Source organism: Zootermopsis nevadensis, unplaced genomic scaffold (assembly GCF_977971745.1).
Source record: "Zootermopsis nevadensis isolate Lab colony 2312 unplaced genomic scaffold, Znev_1.0 Znev_ptg000002l, whole genome shotgun sequence".
NCBI classification, from domain to species: domain Eukaryota; kingdom Metazoa; phylum Arthropoda; class Insecta; order Blattodea; family Termopsidae; genus Zootermopsis; species Zootermopsis nevadensis.
The window spans coordinates 1,696,013-1,717,902 of record NW_028259134.1 but is presented as its reverse complement, the minus strand read 5'-3'; the positions used below and the strand labels follow the sequence as shown (position 1 = coordinate 1,717,902).

The window sequence follows — 21,890 nt, the reverse complement described above, 5'->3', positions numbered from 1 at the left end:
TATCAAAATGGCGGAACAAGTACAACTCGATGAGGAAAGCAAGAAGGAAAGACGGCTTCTTCAGTGCGCCATTAAATTGGGAAGGGGTGGGGGGGGTAAAGCAATTACCCGACGATCAAGCAATTCAGTTACCGTGAAGTTCATTACCCTGTCGACGTTCACTAACTTCCACTAACATAACTATTTCACCAACAGATATCTCGCTGCTCTCGTCAGCTGTTCTCAAATAAAATTATGGTCTAGTTGCTTTCAGTTTCAAATAATACTTGTATGTACAGCGCGTGCTGCAAACAATAAGGAGCAAAATGTTCACAGAAATGATAAGTCATTCAATTCTATTACTAGACCTGCGGAAAGAACGTTATAACAAACAAACTAACTAATTACACGGTACACAGTCTTTTAGGAGAAGCTGACACTCCTTGATACTGTCAATAAATTCCCCCAATTTGTACTTGTACGATACTTGTAGTTCTTTTTTACCATATTCAGAAAAGTGTATCACTGTACCTCAATATGAACCAATATAATCCATTCCACCACCTTATATTTTATTTCTTTATTATCAGGGTACCCGCGGTGATATTGAGGGTAAATTTGGAACGTTTCTTATCAATCTGTATTGTTCGAAAGCTTCTCATAAGTCTGATAATCCAGGACAGTTTTCGGTTTTGTGACCTTACTTCCTGTAATATCCTCGCCGAAATCAACCAATTTTGGTTTTCGCGTCGTTCTATAATCTTGCTTAGTTTTCCGTCTACAGATAATGCCCTCATCTGGACCTTATTCAAGTCACTTTTCCAAAGTTTTGACCTTTCTGTGTTATATCCCTCGTCTCAAGTAAGAAATTAGCTACTTTTGGTACAAATCGGTTTTTCCGAACGAGAGCTATACGTAAACACACACACATAATTCCAGTTTTATAAACTGTACAAGAAAATCCATTATATTATTACTTCATAATCTCCTCTTTTCCTTTAAGTATTTCTATCAATATTTTGCAAGCTTTTCTCTTCTCTAATGCATGCTACGTGTTCAGCTAATCACACCCTCCACGACGTCCTCACAATAACATTTTATATAAAGCAACTCTTCACAGTATAATTTTGTCAGCATTTTTTTTATCAGGTTTCCTCAATATATTCCCAGTCTGACATCTTTGCAACACTACAACCTTACAAAAAACCAAAAATACACTTTTTTATATCATAATCTTTTTTTGGGGGGGGGGGGCATACGAGACATGGAGTTGAACGGTAACAAACATTTCCTGAATTTAATCTCGACTCTCAAATCAATCGTGAATATAATGAGCAAGATTTCGGAAGATAACTGATTCTGTTCTATACATCAGGTGCAGTGGAAAGTAACTTTATTTTGAGTGCGAAGAAACTTCCCGACGTTGATATAAAAACTGCATAAAATCTTATGTCTAGTTGCATCTGATATTCGTATCATTCATTAAAATAACAAATCCTCTCACATTTTCCAAAATTGATGTTTTTTAATCAATGCATGCACATGACGGCAGGTTATATGTCTGACAATAAAATCTAATGTTTCGTCCGTAAGAGCTGAGAATGTCCAGTGGATAATTATCTCCCTTCGATATTATGTAATGTCGCAAAATGACGTTACTTATATTGTAAAGAAACGTGTTCAGGCACGGTAATAATAATTAGTTCTGTCAACTATTAATTTACTGTGACATAAACCGGTCGTCCGAAAATCCAGTACTGCAGAATCAATACGATATAGGATCAATAGGTTCATTGGAATGTGCTGTATGCAGCTGAATGGAGGTACCTGGTTCGAAAACGTATTTCGATGTTACAATTGAGTTGTTGAAGCTTTTGAGCTAGGAACCTACTTGTTTCAGTGAAGTGTCACTTTGTCAATGCAGTGAATATTTCGTATCTGTGCAAACACGTGGAAGAATTTTAGGTGTACTCCAACCTGCATTGTTCAAATTTCATTATGGTCACAGACGTTTGCCAAAGCTCGTCATAAATATGTTAGTCTCACACTCGTTAGGTCCTAAGTCTTTATAAGAACAGGAAGTCTTTAGCAAGATTTGAAGTTCTCACAGCGACGAATACGATGATGGCTATGATCGTCCTGATGATGGAGGCAGAAAGCACCTCTGAAACGTCGGTAAACTTCTGCCAGCCTGTACAGAGCTAACTTCATTGTACATGTGGTATCATCGTGTTTATGTGTCTGTAACATACATCATAACCTTAAATAATCCATTACTCAAGTCACTTTATTATTTGAAACTGGAGTTGTGAAAGTAGTGTTCCGCCATCGTAAGGCTCAGTTCCATCCTTCTGTCCTACGTTGTAGGCTATGAATTCCTTCAAACTGTTTTCAAGTCGACGTCCAGTGAAATATTTGTTCTCAAATTCTTTCGCTCATACATTTAAAGCCAACATCCCGCAAGCTATAAAGCTTTTTCTCCGACTACAAATTAAATATGCAAATCTGAAACATCCACACAGCGTTCTAAAATCTTCAGAAATACAGGAAATGTTTAAAAATATTACGTTTCAAGAAAAAGATTTTTGTCTCCTGTTAAGGTACAGTATTTCATGTTAAATGCACCGTGAACTAATTACTCAATTTTACAGCCGGAAACGTAACTTAATGATAGAAAATAAATGTCAGAGCCATCTGGCGGCGTCTGTGTGGAAGGCGCCGATCGCTTCACTTCCGTGTAAATGCATTACCAAACTCTGCCAGCAGCAACAATTTGACATTTCTCTTGACAGTTTCACCTCGTTCAATTTTCGGACTTTCCATCAGAACTACAATTACACACAATTACAGACCTGCGAAACCATTCAGTCAAAATCCATTTTACACACAATACGTACTGAACGTCACTTACAGGTTAAACGTCCCATCTTGCGAACCAAACTTTTAAATTCCACTTCTGTCATTTTTAGGCAACCGCAGTTTTGCTGAAAAGACTTAACACGCACGATCCTAAAACCTTAACCATCCAAAACGTAAGTTTATAAATTACGCGACGCTCCGAAAACAATGGAGGGGTAAGTCTTTATAAATGGACCAACTTCTGTATTCATGTTTTTACATCATTTATTCATGCACATCTGTTTCAAACAGAAAGCAGAATGGAGACGAATACCATCATAAAAGATAATTATACAACATACTTTATACACACTTTTTGTAATTTAATTATTGGTCCATTAAAAGCAATCGAGTTCCGTGATTGGACCACCCAGTCTCCGCCAATGGACCTTACAAGCTGAGTAAGAGAAAGGTTTAAACGCATTAAAAGTGACTGCACTTTGTAATATGAAGAATTATTAAATATTATTGAGTATAATTTGATTTGGTTGAGTTGACTTTGACTTGTTTCTTTGTCATCCTGGAGTGCAGTGCTTGCAGAAAAATCATTATCCTGGAACGGTTCTGTCAACTGGACATACTCCAGCATAAGGAAATATTTGTCAGCGTTATCAATACTAGCTGCTCTACAATAGGCCTTCCCGAACACGGCTATTTATTTATTATTTTATTTAGTGTTCTGTCTGACGACAGGTCCACATGAACAGGAACCTTCCATCCTTTTCTCGGACTGGGACCTGTTCATACACGTTCTTGGCAGATGATCCAGAAGTGGTTTGCCATTGCCTTCTTCTGTGTGTGAATGGAGTAATTGTTTGGATGCCACGGAGGAAAACTCCGTGATGCCTAGACCACGGCCTTGCCCAACACAAGTTATAAATTCGGGCACCGCCGGGAATCGAACCCGAGAACCCAGGATTACAAGGCCAGCGTTCTAACCGCTAGACCACCTCATCTTATTATTATTTAGTGTTCTGTCTGACGACAGGTCCATATGAACAGGATCCTTCCATCCTTTTCTCGGACTGGGACCTGTTCATACACGTTCTTGGCAGATGATCCAGAAGTGGTTTGCCATTGCCTTCTTCTGTGTGTGAATGGAGTAATTGTTGGGATGCCACGGAGGAAAACTCCGTGTTGCCTAGACCACGGCCTTGCCCAACACAAGTTATAAATTCGGGCACCGCCGGGAATCGAACCCGAGACCCCAGGATTACAAGGCCAGCGTTCTAACCGCTAGACCACCTCATCTTATTTTTATTTAGTGTTCTGTCTGACGACAGGTCCATATGAACAGGATCCTTCCATCCTTTTCTCGGACTGGGACCTGTTCATATACGTTCTTGACAGATGATCCAGAAGTGGTTTGCCATTGCCTTCTTCTGTGTGTGAATGGAGTAATTGTTGGGATGCCACGGAGGAAAACTCGTTATTGCCTAGACCACGGCCTTGCCCAACACAAGTTAGAAATTCGGGCACCGCCGGGAATCGAACCCGAGACCCCCAGGATTACAAGGCCAGCGTGGCTCCTACACGGCTATTACGTGGAACTATTTCGCCATTTCTTCGAAGCAGAAGGAAGAGGCCTGAAGAAAAACTACGTGTTGACGTGTCATTTCCAGAGCCTCTAAACTCTTAGTATGTGTTGAGTCGCCGTCTAATAGAAGCAGAACCTACTTTTACGTTGACGTTTTTACTGAATTTGATAAAATTCAGACCGAGAACAGACATTTAGCAACACGCAAAGACAGATTCAGGAGGTGCGCCGTCTTTGATTTCGTCCTTTTCCCTCGCGTTTAAATATCATCGTTGATGGAACGTAATTTCCAGGCGCACTTGGACGACACCCCGCTGTTGTCAGAGTTTCTTCCTCTCTGCTAGAAACAGAGACAACCTGGTGTTAATGTTCTGCGCGACTCTCTTGGACTGTAAGAAGTCCTGATTCCTCAACATCGACGTCCCTCGTGGCATTTAATCCATTCTTACTTATCAGTTTCTCCAAAACGTCAAAGACCTCTCATGCTATAAGATTTATTTAAACCACTGGCTCCTGTTAAAAAGTTAATTTTGGCTGCCTTAAACTTAGTTCTGCTCATTTTTGCAACATCTTTCGACCACGTGATAACGCTAGGGACCTCAGCTCCAAAGAGACAATACCGAACATTCTCTCTTCAACCTTCAAAATGTGATTCTTCAACCCCTCTTAAATTTCTTTAGAAGTATTTCTTAGGTAACCCACAGCATAAAACTTCTTACCATCAAAGCGTCTCTTCAATGTGGCTTTAGAAATCGAATATGTTCGTGCAACCTCATTGAGGTCCATGCCTTCTTCCTCCAAGACCTCACATTTTAAAGCTTTAAGCATTCAATATGACAATAAGTTTAAAATTAAGCTTCGATTTGAATGCAGTAAATATTTTTACATATCATAAAACGTTTCTGTAATACGAATTTCAATATGGAATTAAATTCAAAATTATATACTCAAAACTAAAGTACCATAATCTAATTTCTTTTGAAAGCAACAATTAGTTTTAAAACCCTAATTGGTTTTATAATAATTACAGAAATTATTTGTAATTAAGTGCTGATGAACGCTGCTTTTAAATTTGACGTAACTCTGTCTACAAATTCAAGGCACCATTAAACCACACTGTTCAAGCTACTTATATACATGTTTCAGTAATAAGTATAAAAAAATTAAATGGTAAATTTTATGGCCTAAACGGAAACACTGCGTCGCATAATTTGAAACGGAACCTTGGCCGTTCGAATGTAAAAAGCTAACAAGAACACGTGTTCCGTAGAGTAGCAGCTAGTTGCTTGTTACCCACGAGTCCTGCCCGAGTGTCAGGACCTTCATATCCAGTTGTTCTATATTTAGTGTAGCTAGGATCCGAATTGGAACCTGAAAACTAAAGTTTACAAAACAATAATTTTGACTGTTGTTTTGTATGGGTGCGAAACATGGTCTCTCGCTCAGAGGGAGGAACACAGATTGCAGATTGAGAATCGGGTGTTTGAGGAGGATATTTGGGCCTAGGAGAGAAGACGATGGGGCATGGAGAAAACTGCATAATGATGAGCTTAAAAATCTGTACTCCTCCCCCAATATTGTCAGGGTGATTAAATCGAGAAGAATGAGATGGGCTGGGCATGTAGCGCGCATGGATGGGACAAGAGGTGTGCACCGGGTACTGGTTGGGAAGCCTGAGGGGAAGAGACCGCTGGGGAGACCTAGACGTAGATGGGAGGATAATCTCAGGCGGGATCTATGGGAGATAGGAGTTGAAGAAGACTGGATTTTGTTGGCCCAGGACAGGGTCTGGTGGAGGGCTTTGGTTAATTCGGTGATGAACCTTCGGGTTCTGTAAGCCATCTGGTTGGTTGGGTCCACTATTTGGGAAGCCTGAGGGGAAGAGACCTCTGGGGAGACCTAGACGTAGATGGGAGGATAATCTCAGGCGGGATCTATGGGAGATAGGAGTCGAAGGAGACTGGATTTTGTTGGCCCAGGACAGGGTCCTGTGGAGGGCTTTGGTTAGTTCGGTGATGAACCTTCGGGTTCCGTAAGCCATCTGGTTGGTTGGGTCCACTATTGGGGAAGCCTGAGGGGAAGAGACCTCTGGGGAGACCTAGACGTAGATGGGAGGATAATCTCAGGCGGGATCTATGGGAGATAGGAGTTGAAGGAGACTGGATTTTGTTGGCCCAGGACAGGGTCCGGTGGAGGGCTTTGGTTGTTTCGGTGATGAACCTTCTGGTTCAGTAAGCCATCTAGTTAGTTAGTTAGGATCCGAATTGTTTATTGACTGTGCTAGTTCCTTATACTTTAAGGGCTAGTGTTCGTTTTAAGTACCCAATCATATTCATCGAACAATAGCAGACGGTTTATTGTTCTGAAATATTCGATAAAACGCGGATCTTGTTCGCTGGCGATCGACTATCGACTTTAGGTTCGGTATCTGCACGTATCAATCATGTATTTTAAATTTACTTAGAACAACTCAATCTACAAAAGTAAAATGCACTGCATTATCATAGTGTGTGGGGGGGTTGGGGGGTTTGGATGGGGCAAATATGAGCATACTTAAGGACACGTTTTAAAATTCAGACTTTAATTTAGATAAGAGGATCTAGATAAGACAGCCTCTTAAGTTTCTTTCAGTACCAATATGACTTACGACATAAAGTGGCTTGTCTTACAATAAAAAACACTACCCTACTACTATGATCATATTACTCCTGGCAGTGGGAAATATGAGCATCGTTTACAAGATCACTAGATATATATCCCACCTCAAGCAACAATTCCAAACAAGTACAGGAGAAGACGACTTTATTTTCTTAACAAAATAAGACGATAAAAACATATTTTACAATTTTTGTTAACATGAGTTTTCTTTTTATGTTTTACAGTATTTGTACATCCCATCTATCTTTCCTTTCAAATCGCACATAATCTGCCAGAAATCATTAATCGTGATAAAGGTGACTCAACTATTGGACTTATTATAATCATCAAAGGTAAGACCTCTGTGCTAACCGTGCTTATATTTCTTCATACAGGATGATCGTATTACCCGAAATACTTTTTTTATTTCAGAATGTAATGATACTGCTAGCTTCAGAGACTGAACTTCAATCAAACACACAATTGTTGCCAAATGAACACACAGGGCAATTTAGCTTGGTATAAAATATTATTCTTACATTACTAATAGTACAAGAGAGTTCAAATATGCGAGTGAAGGAAAATCTGGAATTTAATAAACACATTTCAGTCCACATTTCTAAGAAAATGAAGCATGAAAAAGCATCAGTTGTCATTCCACCCCAGCCGTAAGACTTCATCCGAGCCGCGAACATACACGAAAGTTATTCCACAAAATTCTATTAACTCAAAGGTAAAATAAAACTGAAGTTGCTTATATTAGAAGTCGACTATCTTCTGGGTTGTTGAGTCGTGTAGTCTGGTAGAAATGTACTTGATGATGGAGGCAGCAGGGACCTCTGAAACGTCGGTAAACTTCTACCAGAATACACGGCGCAAAAAACCAGAAGACAGCCAGCCACCTTCAGACCCACTGCCGTGAAAACCTCAAATCCTGCTCATATTTGCATCAATTTCCCTTTTAGTCAAGTCGCAAATATATAAAAATAGTAACAATATTAGATGACCCTCAAGAGATCTCTTATTCAAGTCGTGTGGTACATAAAGCTTAATTGCCGTAACAAATAAACATCACACACACACACGTAATAAATCCGGTTAATCTACGAGTTACGTTGGTGTCACTCAATTTAAGCACCATCTATGATTAATATTAATATGGCCGTCAACACGATCCCGTGGAGTGAGACTTAACACCCCTCGATCTACGTTTGCTAAGCATCATTAATCGAAATTGATCTTTGCGGTTCAAACAGCTGGCGCCCAATTTAAACCAGCTTAATCCAACTTAACAAACCTTAATCAACCACTGTCTGTTCCCATCATCCGTGTGCCTCCTGAATGTTCCTTATCTTCATATTTTCTTTCGAAAATGTGACGACACTTGCAAGTCAGGATGAAATTCATGACGAAATCAAGAGCAGATTAAATTCAGAATAATGCTCGCTATCATTAATTTCAAAATCTTTTGTCCTCCCATCTCATATCAAAGAGTCTAAAGATTAAAATATGCAGAAGTGTAATTTTTCCAGTTGTGCTGTATGGGTGCGAAACTTGGTCTCTCACTTTCAGGGAGGAACATAGATTGAGGGTCTTTGAGAACAGAGTGTTAAGGACCTAAAAGGGAGTTAGACGGATCATAGAAAAAATTGCATAAAGATGAGCTTCACGGCCTCACCTGATATTGTTAGGGTGATTGAATCGAGATGGGCGAGACATGTGGCACGCATGGGGGAGCGGAGGGTGTTGGTTGGGAGGCCTCAAGGGAGGAGACCTCCGGGAAGACCTAGGAAGGCGTAGATGGGAGGATAACATTAAGATTGACCTTAGGAAGACAGGAATCGATAGAACGAAGTGGATGCAGCTGGCTCAGGATATATTCCGGTGGCAGGCTTTTGTGAACACGGTGATGAACCTTCGGGTTCCATAAAGAAATTGGGCTATTCTTTGACAAGCCGAGTATACAATCGACTTTTCAAATAATGGTTTCTCTTTTTGGGGCTTGTTGAAAAGCAAAGTTTTTCAAACACGTCCGGCAGAATCTAAATGTTGTCAAACAGAGAATTTCTTAATAAATTAATGCCATATCATCGGCCATGCTTCTGCGCTTAATGGAAAGTGTTATGAATCGAATGCATCAATCTCGATAGACGACATCTGACGGTTGTCATTTTTACGAAGTATCTTTATTATAATGTTCGTCGACAATGACAGACACTCGTCCTTCAATTCACAATAGTCTGAATAAATTTTAATGAACTTTGGCTGACTGGTGTATCATTAGAAGTGATAAATGATGGCTGCCTCACTCTTTACTTCTTGATTTCCGACATGTTGATTTATTTGCAGCAGACATTATTATACTAGACTCTGTTAATCAGAATTCAGCAATGATGACAATTGAACAGCTTAATGTCCCATTCTGTGGAAGTGTTCACCTGGCGTGGAGGTAAAACTCCACTCATTCGTAATTTCGATACAAGACGGAGATAAAGGTTCAGCTGCACCCTCAGTTCACTGGATGGGCGTGGTGACCGTTAAGTTCGTGGGCTGATCGGATCATATAAACAAATTAAAATACCCAATACATAAAAAAAATGGAAAATATATATATATAAATAAAATATGTGAAGCAAAGTCCGAGTCGGAAATCCAGATTTAACCCACGAAATACGTAGCAGGACTGCTGACAAATGACCATTTTAACAGTTCGCTTACAAATACTTTTTTTTTGGGGATCGTTTCGAGTTCTGGAAGACATGTCTGAGCTCACATTACCTCTTGCTTATATATAAGAGCAGATCGGGTGAAATCGTGTGAAGGAAAAATGTTTTATTTTCAAAACCCTTTCGACAAATCGAATAACGATGTCGCCAGACACAAAGGGGGATCTGTATCCCTTTTGTCCAAAACAGACTTCACATAAAATACTTCACTTTAGCGTGTATTTGAGGCGTATACATCAACCAGTATGGTACAAAATTTGCATCCAGCAAACACTCGTATGTAGGATGTTTCCTGAATCGATGTTCAACACAGAACTTATCATAAATTTTAGCAGAATTTAAAATCATTATAGAGCATTTGAGAGTAGGAGAATTCTATTTGAAAACAATGATTTTTGAGTAGTGACTGAGTTCGGATCTTGATTTATTATACAGCTCGAAGGGAGACAACGAAACACGTGTCCTGTGACGTACAACAGAGGGAGAAAACCAAAGAAGCTGCTTAAGATTTCGTATCACTGATTTGTTTTCACTATTAATTGGTTAAGTATTTAGAAATTTGAATCCTCTGTAAGCATTGTTTTGCACGACAGAGATTATTGATACTATAATTGTCCAGTAGCCAACCCTACAAGCAAAGTAACTGAGGCTTTATAATTTTTGTTTAATTTGCAATGTGTTTCCGATTGCTAAAGTTTCTCGTCCTACTGTTGATATTTATGAGTGCATCACCACGAAAGAATTGCGAGTTTAAATTTGCTCATTTGATTCAAGTTACTGTGAACAGTAAAAATGCAAGTGTATGAAAATAACTTACGATTTCACGTTTTTAGTTATGGCCGCCATCAAATTATCTGGGCAAAATAAAAGCTTCCTTTCAAAAAGAAACAATGGGCAGTGCCTAACAAATGAGGTACCAGATAATCCTTATCTTTGCAGGTTACAATGAGTATTGTAACATCTTCTTATCGGGTAGGATATTCAGTTTTGACGATCACCAAACAGAACCACGACAATGAACAGACGCCTTCTGTAAAAGCCTCTCTCTCTCACTACCACACATTATTTTAATGTTCAATTTTCTTTCTCTCTTTAGCTTGGATTTTTATTTTGTCCATTGTGTTCCGTGTTTTATCTTCCCTACGCTTTCATTATTCATCCTCAGCTTACAATTCTGTTACTTCCTAAAATCCCTTCTTTTTCTTTGAAAAAATAATTATAAATACGTGGGTGGCGTAGTTTTGTACAGAGAACGCAGATGAAATTATATTTTTCATGGCAAATTATGAGTTTTAAACTGCATCACGCTTTTCAAAACGTATCACAGACAGAGTATGAACAAATATGGTTGTAAGTACAAAATTAAAATGTAAAGTCCTCTAAAAACACAGACTTCGAATCTTTTCGCTGTCCGATGGCAAATTTATGTTAAACTTTGCGTGATAAGAGACGAAATCAACTGTCCTTTCATTCTATTTTTGTTTTACATCGAAAAACACCTTTAAGACGCAACAATTTTTTAAATAAAATAAAAAATTAAATTAGTTTTCAGTGCGATGTCAATAATTAATGAACTATTGACACAAAAATTTACGTGTAAATAAATCGCAGACACAAACCCTGCTAAAGATAATACTTTGATCTAAGAGACGGAATAAAATTTAAAATAAAGGGAATAATAATGTGTACGTTATTAGGGTGGTAATATCAGTAAGAGTGAGGCATGTAACATGAAAGGAAAATATGAGAATTATTTGCAAAAATTTAGTTTGGAGATTTGAAAGGAAATACCAAAAGGTGAATTACTACCCCTTGTCGGCTGTCCACGACTGAGTATTCATCACATTATGAGCTACCCCACATATAGATTAAGGAGGATTTCTCTTCTATTCTGAATCTTACTTATCACGGCGAAGACGAACACACATAACACGGTCATACAGCCGACTTACAGATCCCCCATAAACTGGAGACCTTAACAAAGCTAATGGGTTCGCCTGATAAAAATTGGGTCTTTACTGCATTCAGCGCCGTAAAACTTCCAAATCTCATATTTACCAGATAACACACAGAGCAGACCGACCGACTAAATTTAATATTAATCTGTTCAACACATATGGCGATGAAACATGTACACAGAAATGACTTACGTGTTTATTTCGTGAGTTTGGCATGGACGAACATTACCATCTACGTTGTCTCGCTGAGCACGAAATTGGTACCCCTTCTTAATAACACGGACATAAATTTAGTGTTGCTATTGTATGGTCTCTAATCTGCATCCGCCTCGAATTATAATTTGTAGGTTTCAGCTTACATTTTTAATACTTCTTTCAAGTGATAACAAAAGTTAGACACTAATTAATGCAATCTCAGTGTTTTTGGCTTTAACTAAGTCGGTATCGAAAAGTAAGAGTCAGTTTAGTAGTGGGGCAGGAAGAAAATACACAGTGTGTTTCTTAAATACACGACAACACTTCAGAGGCGTGTTCTGTGCATAAAGACAAGAACAAATATCTGTAAACACGGATCCTTGGACGCCTCGTTTTCTAGTTGTGGCCTATTTAAAAAGGAAAGCGTCTAACGGTGTTTATGAGTTATCTTAAAGGTACGTGTCGTAATGGAACTACAACCACGGTTAGGAGATGAATGACAGTCAATTCGCAACTCGCCTGGAAATTTCGAGTGCGTGAGACAACCCTTAATGAGACTCGCAACTCGCAGTGTAGAAGCTTCAGGACAAAAGTTTGCAATGTGTTGACGAAACAGTGAACTTCAACGTTGGAATTAGCAATTTTTCAAAGAAAAATCTTCCTGTGTGATTTTTACACTTTATTTTAGGTTACTTACACGCTCTAACGTGAGAGGACACATGTGTTTAATGTTCACGTATTTCAGAAACACCCTGTATAGTAGGACAACTGTGGTGGTTTGGAGTTGGAAAGATTGGAAAATCGAGGGCCGGGAATCTAGTGGTTGGATCTTGGTATTTGAGATCTCCTTTCGCAGGAAATATTATTCTGATTCCTGCTGTGAAAAAGAATTCTCGCACTGATGCATTTTCTCCGCGTGTGGGGAAGGCAAGCTTCTGCGCACTACGTCACAACTAAACACTAATCCGCCAGCTTCAACCAAAGAATTACACTGCATTCTCCTTTACGTAGCTGAGTCCACTCATTAGTTATTGTATTAAAGGTGGGAGAAGAATGAAACTCGAGACGCAAATGTTACGTTGCTGTAAGAATAAAATAATCATCCATCAGTTTTAAGTTCTTTATGCAAAAAAGAGTCTAAAGGAATAGCATTATATTTTTTTCAGACACTTCAGATGGATTTAATGAGACCCTGGAGACGAACCTCTAGAAAGGAACTTCATGAACCACAAACGTAAACAAACATTGAGAAGTTACAAGTGGCCACGGTTCAGATCTTGATAAGATCGTGCCCTTGCCTATTCAGTGGAGGATCAAATTATCAGTCGCAAAAGAGGCAACTCAAGAACATAAACACGCTCATAGTCACTCGTATTTAACGTGGCCTTGTAATCCTGGGGTCTCGGGTTCGATTCCCGGCGGTGCCCGGATTTATAACTTGTGTTGGGCAAGGCCGTGGTCTAGGCAACACGGAGTTTTCCTCCGTGGCATCCCAACAATTACTCCATTCACACACAGAAGAAGGCAATGGCAAACCACTTCTGGATCATCTGCCAAGAACGTATATGAACAGGTCCCAGTCCGAGAAAAGAATGGAAGGATCATGTTCATATGGACCTGTCGTCAGACAGAACACTAAATAATAAAATAAATAAATAATAGCCGATTACGTGGTTGATTTCGACACGACAATGTTCTAAACGAAATTCCATGCAGCAGAACCCATCATCAGAAACGAGTGGTAACTCTCAGATAGTCAACAAATTCTCAACACGAAAGTTCATTACCGTGTTCACAAGAATCAGCCACCGGCCTATATCCTAATCCAGATTAATCCAGTCCACACCCTCAAAACATAATTTTCCCAAGATCCATTTTAATATTATTCTCCTATATACGCCTAGGTCTTCTGAGTGGCCGCTTACCTTCAGACTTCCTAACAAAAATTTTGCACACATTTTTTTTACAGCACATATTCGCCATACATCTCGTATGCCATCTTCCTTGTCTTTATCAGCCTAATAATATTTGGTTGCGAGTACAAATTTCGAAGCTCCTCATTCATAAACTATGGGTGTGAAATCTAGAGCAGCGTTTCTCAACCTATGGTACGCGAACTAAGTAATAAAATCAAAATATATTAGTAACACAAATAAGTTTTCCCTGAACGCATTTCTTCAGTGGTGCATTTAATAGTGTGTTAAATTAGAATTAGTGGTACGCCAACGAAAAAGGTTGAGTACCCCTGTTCTAGAGAATATCTGCACCAAAGATGGATGAAGTTCTATAGTTTGTACCTTCAACGTGTTCTTTCCAAAACGCCGAAGACCAGGTTTGACACAAAAAGGTAAAATTATATTGTTGGGGTATAGTTAAGTTGATATCAGTGTTTGCACGGAGAAGCAGAGCCATCTTCAGTGTTGATAGTACGTCTCTCCAGAACGTCCACAACGGAGAACCAACATCAACATCTCCAGCGCCATGATGACCTCGGTTCCAACTGTACGAACACAAGACTATACAGGGTGATTCTAAAAGGACTTTACAACTTTGAAAGTGTATAATTCGTAGTAGGAACGCGACAGACCCATATGATGTTCATCGCCCTAATATATGCACATTCTACGACCTGAAGAACACATTTTAGGATTTCAGACTAAAATGGTATGATATATAACCAGGATGTTGTCAAAATAGCGTGCTGCAGTATACATTACCTTGGCATGGTTAAGTACATTGCCTAATTTACATTAGATCTACTAGATATAAAATTTACAAGCTAGAATTTAATATCTAATTGGGCTTGTTTCTTAGGTTATTTTTCTTGTAACAACAAATTTTTATGAAAATATTTTACTTTCTGATAGTAGGAAATACCTATAAATTGTAGTCTACTAATCTCCAGCGTGCACAGGAAATCGTTTAGTTGAAAACGAAGCAGCACGGAGTGAATTACTTTGTCATTATTATTTAATTACTTGTGGTTTAATATAATTAATTTAGTTTATACAAAAGACGATGGGGCGTGGAAAAAACTGCATAATGACGAACTTAAAAATCTGTAATCCTCCCTCAATATTGTCAGGGTGATTAAGTCAAGAAGAATGAGATGGGCTGGGCATGTAGCGCGCATGGATGGGACAAGAGGTTGGGAAGCCTGAGGGGAAGAGACCTCTGGGGAGACCTAGACGTAGATGGGAGGATAATCTCAGGCGGGATCTATGGGAGATAGGAGTTGAAGGGGCTGGATTTTGTTGGCCCAGGACAGGGTCCGGTGGAGGGCTTTTGTTAATTCGGTGATGAACCTTCGGGTTCCATAAGCCATCTAGTTAGTTAGTTAGTTTATACAAAAGTGCTTGAAGCTTCAATTATCTGAAGCAGGTAAAACTGTAGAATTCGTCTCTTTCGTATAAATGGCTGGAAGGTCTAACAGCGCCATTGTTCTCGTACAGTTGACAACTAAATAGCGTTACACAATTGCACACGCTGGGTAGTACAGCCGGATTCGGCACTCGAAAGTAATTCCGAATTCAAAGTATTGATTGCACACATGTAACGTCCGGAGATAAATGGTCCTTAATGCACCCAACCCTCGCACTACAGCAACTTTTCGTGTAATTCTGAAACCAAAAACGGCGTCAAGACCAAAGTTGTTCGTCTCGAAGAGGAGAAACAAGGTCAGAATCCCCCCCAAAACTGTTCTGGGCTCGATTTTCCGATTATATTGGATTTTAGGATAATAATAATTATTTTCTATAACATTCAATGATATATAAAAATAATAATCTGGCTTGTGGTTGAAGTTTCGGGTAACAAGGACATAAGGCACGTATTTGTCGAATTACCAACAACACCGTGGGAACTCTAGTTCACGAAAGTAGCCGCCATCAGCTTGCATGTTTTCAAGGTCACGGCAAAAGTGTACAGCGTTGCAACGCGAACAGCCCAGCTGTGATAAACAGCACAAAACTTGGAACGTAGCAAATACGGCAACGCTGTACTGTTGAACTAGAGCTGAAAGGATCGGAAAGGAATAGGTGTGTGTGTGTGTGTGTGTGAAGTCCCTCCCGTGGCCTTGAAGCATGGAATTTAGTGACAATTATTACAGAGATCCACATGATGGGCTTTTACATTATAGTAAAAAAACTCAGTCAAAATGGGCTCTTGAAGGTTAGGTAGGAGAAATGGAGCGAGGATTAGAACTGCAACGGGAATTGAAGTGACATGGCATCCTTACTTCTCGGGAAATAACTGAAAGCAAGATCGGATTTACACTCTACTAATCACGTTATGTTCCAAATTCCACCCCCTTGACGAAAAAAATATATACTTGTCTGTTTACGCAGTTATATCATTTTAGTATAAATTGATTACGTCACGAAATATCCCGGAAGCGATTTTCACTACTCATTTTCCTGACAGATGTTGCAGCAGTCTGAAATTCAATTTTGGATCGGTCACGGGAGACAGACAACGTAACTTGGCTGGAAGGACGAGCCTGTGACATGATAAAAAACAACACTTGCTCTGGATACAGAAACATGCACTCCCTTTCATAAAACTGATTATCTGTACTCACAGCCATGAAGAAACAGCCATATCCGTCTGCCGATTATCAATCACAATAAAATATATCAAGTTGCACAGTCCACAATTACTAAAAACCGAAGAACACACAGCTTTATAAATAGCTTCCTTTGTTGGGGAGAATTCAACGAACTTCAGTCACAAGACTGGCTGCAGATGTCAACTGTTTTTTTTAAACACAAGATGGTTACACTCTATGCATTATTAACACTGACACAATAATAATAAAAACAACACAAGAAACTACTACACTACGGCTCTTTTTGCTTTCATATTTGTAACAGACGAACTTCCCCTTTCAACACTCACCGGCCATTAGCAACAAATTGAACATCACACAGCGCTGTACGACCGTCTGCTGTTTTGAGCGCCCTCTCAACTACCTACATGAAAGGCAGCATGACGAGAACAGACGTAAACAAGACTACGTGAGTCAGTTTAGCGTCTGTGTTCATGCGGAAAAAAGTTCCAGTTATCAAAGAAATTGTATGAATAAGAAACTAGTGATGAGACAGTGATTGATATATGTGTTTGTAATTTCTGAAAAGTAATCGAACCGCCATAAGCTTAGATTTTTTTTTCAGTCAAAATGAAGTTTCATCACAACGTCAAAAGCAGGACCGGCAACTTAACTTTTTATAAGATCTTCACGGAACGTTCTAGTTGTACTCATCTTTGGTTAAATGAACCAGAAGCACCACACTTCGACACCCGGAAACATTTTAACCTTAAACCTCTTGTCAATCTTTATTAAAACTGATATAAAAGTTGCTATTGTATTAAATGGACACCTATTTAATTTGAAAACATACATTACTATTCAGGTACATATAACTAAAAATCAATATAGGCCTAATGAAACAAACTATATGTAATTTTAAACGCACACTTTTATTATAAACTATGACTAAGTCTTTATTTGTCATATCTACAGCTGAACTGTATTAGATAATTTGTGAATTGTTATTAAACTATTAAATAACGATACGTAATGTGTGAGGTCAAAGGTGTGGGTTTTGGTTCCTCGAACACAAGGGGTCCTGAGTTCGAACATACATTTTTAGCCCAAGGATTAGATACTGATGGCCGGTTTAAAAACCTGAGCTTTACGGTGGAAAAATCAGTCTGTACTATCCACTGCATACGAGTCTGAATGCGCTCCATAAGTGATGTGCGAATAGTGGAAAAAAGACAAGTTCTTACCTCTGCCTCGATTTGAAGTTCTTCAGCCCATGGCCAGCTATAAAACTGAGCGGGAATTAATTTTTATAACTAAAATACCGCGAGTCATATTCTGAAATCCAAGATCTGAAAACTTAAACACAAATAATGAAGAGGGATTCGATCTGAGGACTTCTTATAACGAATTATAAAGAAATCAAATTTTGCACTGTTTTATGTTATTTTATTTCACTATTTTCATCACAGTACCTTACGTACTATAATTTGATGCATCACATTTTACAAAACAATAAAGAAAACTCACGATATGCAAATGTTTTCTCACAAGGGATTGTAGTCATTTAGAAAATGATATGCTATAAATATGCTTTTGTAAAACAGATGGAAAGTTCGTCTTTACTGTGACAACTTTCATTGTCTTCCTCACAATTCTGGGAGAACAAAGCGCCCAGAAAGCTCAAAGCTGTTCTACCACATTACAATCCTTAAATCACTTATTTCGTTTGAATATGTAATAAGAACTTATATATTAATGAGTATTTTCTCCAAAAAAATTCTATATTTAAAATATATGGATAAACATTAAACATTATTATTAGTATTAAACTACTTTTATTGTAACGATTCTTATCAATATTTCATTTACCAGATCTTACCTTGAATCTTAATTGTCACGTGTGCTATGGATTAGCATTATATGTAATAGATTCGCTTCATAATCGGTGCAGTAGTTTTTGGCCGGCGGAATTTTCAAGGGGAAGGCTAGGAGCGAGTCTCGGACTGAACGCCCAAACAAAAGAAATACGCTGACCGTGCCACCTCAGGTACACAGACTAGGCCCGCCCGCCAGCTCCGCTAGCTTCTCCACCGAACAAAAACTACTGTGCCGACTATACCATATGAAGTCTTCAAAAAGCCATTACGTAATAATAAAATAGGGACATTTGTGTAAGTATGGTGGAAGAATTCCTTTTTAGGGAGTCAGCATTCAGAATACCATCTTTTCCAGTGTCTTAGATCAACAAAGCTGTTCCATGTTCAATCTTTTCGTTCTTTTCTCATCTCTGACGAAACCCATCAATCATACGAGCGAAACAAGCAAATTATGCTTGTATAAATGGAAGAAGTGAACGATTATATCAGCAGATAACCTCAACAATGGGACTGAAGTGAAATTTGACTTGTCATCACGTAGCAGAACACATGTATTGTAACTAAAATTCAAGTTCTTTAAAGTTCTATCCAATTATTTTAAGTAAAAAGTATACATTGGTTTATTATTTTACATTTGAGTATTTCTCTCCTTCCTCCTATCGTGTCTCGTACCAACTTACGGGCCACTTCGTCGCGTGGAATACGCCTGATTATTAGTCAATAAACTTCTACGCGGAACAAAAGAAATGCGATGACAAAGAAAGGAAGTGACGTCACGTTGAAGACATCGCGATGTTAATTCATTTGTCAGACACTGAGCCACTTAAAAGTGGGCTCTGACATCGCATTAAGTAACACTGATATTGTATAATCCGTTCAGTTGTCTGCAAAATTGTATGACAATCACTAACTAGAAAACAATAAAAATTAATGTAATATTAACACAAAATGCTGTGATTTCTTGTGAGCCAATACATCAGTAATATTTACAAAATAAACATAATATGAAAACATCTTAAGTAAAATAAAGTAGAATATAATTCCTACATTGGTAATAAAAGGTTACATAAAAACACGTGTTTATGTGAAAACTCAGAGATTATGAAATATTTGTTAATATAATTTCATATTTTGGACCCTTCATAAATAATAAGCATTAAATGTTTCCCAAACTCCTCAGCTCATTGTAAAATGAGATCAATATTAATGGCAGTAATTTTAATTATTAAAATTGTTTAATAAAAATGAGTATTAATTACAAACCGTTTCTCAATTAAATGCAGTGTGATGTTAATGGTATTAAAATGATTTTAAGATAGATTAAGAACCAACAGAATACTCTAAGTGACACTCAGGAAGGGAATTTAAATTAACATTGTTCTAATTGTACACGGCTTCCAAATTAATAGCCAAGCCACACTGGGTCTTTTTCGATAATGATAATGCCTTGATACAGAATCTCCTGTACTCAGTCAAGAAGGTTGTAAATTGTAGACGAGTTGTTTCGGGCATGATTATGGTGTAGGCGATGATTAGCCGAATATTTAAACTATAGTCATTATCAGTGCCTATTAAGGCGTATGGTACAGAAGATCTTTCGTATTGCAGTTTGATTTTTTTTACGAATGGAAAAAAGCAAAGAAACATTTTTGTTCCCACAATATAAATTTTATTTCTACCATATTGACTCTGACGAACACAAAACATTTCGGGTAATATAGTTTGTGTTACGTCAGACTTTAATATCAAAGTGTTTCGGTCTTAACGACTATATAAAAGAAAATTATGTTGAATTGCAAGTAATTCAGTTTAAATTCTAATTAAAATGCATTACACGTTTCGTAAATTAACGTCAGTTACCTGCAAGCTATATTTAGCTAATATGCATTTTATTAAAGGAGAACCTCTCTTTTGAATCCGTGTTTAATTTCAAGGGAATTTTACTTCAACGTTCAACAAGATATTTCGTTCGTAACTGAACAGACTCTGTGGCTACTGTTACAAAACCTCGCATTGCCAATATTTATTAATTTTAATTTTTTTTTTTACAAAAAGAAACGGCATTTTGGTCTCGTCCACTTACGCGGTTTCTCTCGCCAATGGAAGAGAAACCATGGGGGAACAAATTGTACAGTTAAAGTCTTTACTTCAGACGAATATGTAATCGGGGCCTTTTTTGCACGTGGGACAAGACGCATCGTGGACGCTGCTACCCGCCTCCAGCCGGATCCACTTGCCGTGGCAGTGAGGGGCCGATAGAGCGGTCCAGCGAGTCGCTCGGTCCTCTACTCCGTGGCCGGCGCATCGGTACCCCAGATTCTTACGCAGAGCCTGCGTTTCGCACCTCACGCACACTCGTTCACCTTTGACAATAAAAACACAGCATCAAACACGTTCAACTGACCTCAAGGCTGGTTCAACAGCACCTCTTCCGGTCACGTGTCTGCAGTACAACTCCCTATTCTAGAATGTTTACAGAACGATACTGCCTAAAATAAAGTTTTTACACCAAATTTTATTTGGTATAAGCACTAGAGATGAAATATGTACATTAACATACAGACATGAGCTGTCATTTATTCGTTCATCAGTGTAAAGTGGGCATAATGCACGAAGGATACCTACAGTGGACGCAAAATAATTCCGCGCTTGAGCTGCGTCGCAGTAAAACGGGAAGAAAAAATTTAAAGGGCAAGAGAACGCATGGAGGCCAAAGATGCTGATAATTTAAATTTTACGAAACATATTTCTCACTTTTAATTTCCACACAGTAGGGGGCATTTTGATACACAAACATTTGCACTAAAATATGTATTTTTAACAGGACAAATATTTATACGTGAATACATATTTATGGCCATGTGTAAGTGTCACACCACTTTTCGTGAGGCGGCCTTTCGTGCTGTGGTGTCACGTGTGATTGTCAGTTTATGGTGTGCCGCGGGTAAAAATAAGTTGCTGAACACTGCGATAGTACAAGGAATGATTTGGTTATACGCGGTACAGGTCACAAACGCATTAACGAATTTATCTTCGCAATGGTGACGCAATAGGGACTTAGTTTCTTTGACATGCCCTTATTTCACATTCTAACCCTTTCCACATTATTCTTTTATTTTAAAAGCCCTGTTCTGTTACAAAATGTTCATGATAACTGAGGTGTAATTTCTATTGTTCAAATATCACATGAATATTTTTTTCTTTTCATGTCGACAGATGGCGTGCACTGTATAAATTCAAATAGGAATGGTATATTAACGTGACAAAGAGTGATATAAAAGTCACGCAACCCATTTCTGAAACATGTTATACAAAAGACGTAGATTACATCGAAATAAAAAAAAAACAGAAAGCAATGTTACGTCATGACGTGTTCGGCGATGCAACCCGGTGAACAGATTCACAGTGACGTTTGAAATGCACAACTTAATACCGTGTTTCAATAATTCTAATGTTTTCGGTTGCTTTTTCTTTGTACACGTTCTCCATCAAATATAAATCCGATGATGATAAACACAGGAATCAACTGGCCCACCG

The 21,890-nt window shown here is 38.4% G+C and overlaps 1 protein-coding gene and 1 long non-coding RNA gene across 2 annotated transcripts in view; both read right to left on the bottom strand.

Moving 5' to 3' along the window:
* LOC147875026 (uncharacterized) overlaps positions 1-17,014 on the bottom strand; it is a 203,929-nt gene extending 186,915 nt beyond the window's left edge. Inside the window, exon 1 of the long non-coding RNA XR_015537596.1 lies at positions 16,510-17,014. This is a non-coding gene — a long non-coding RNA (uncharacterized LOC147875026). The remainder of the gene's footprint in view (positions 1-16,509) is intronic.
* Positions 17,015-17,900: 886 nt separating this feature from the next.
* The window catches only part of LOC110840385 (somatomedin-B and thrombospondin type-1 domain-containing protein-like), a 125,640-nt gene continuing 121,650 nt past the window's right edge, over positions 17,901-21,890 (bottom strand). The window contains exon 5 of the mRNA XM_087357891.1: positions 17,901-20,716. Coding sequence (XP_087214017.1) covers positions 20,502-20,716 — 215 coding nt within the window. The 3' untranslated portion in view covers positions 17,901-20,501. The remainder of the gene's footprint in view (positions 20,717-21,890) is intronic.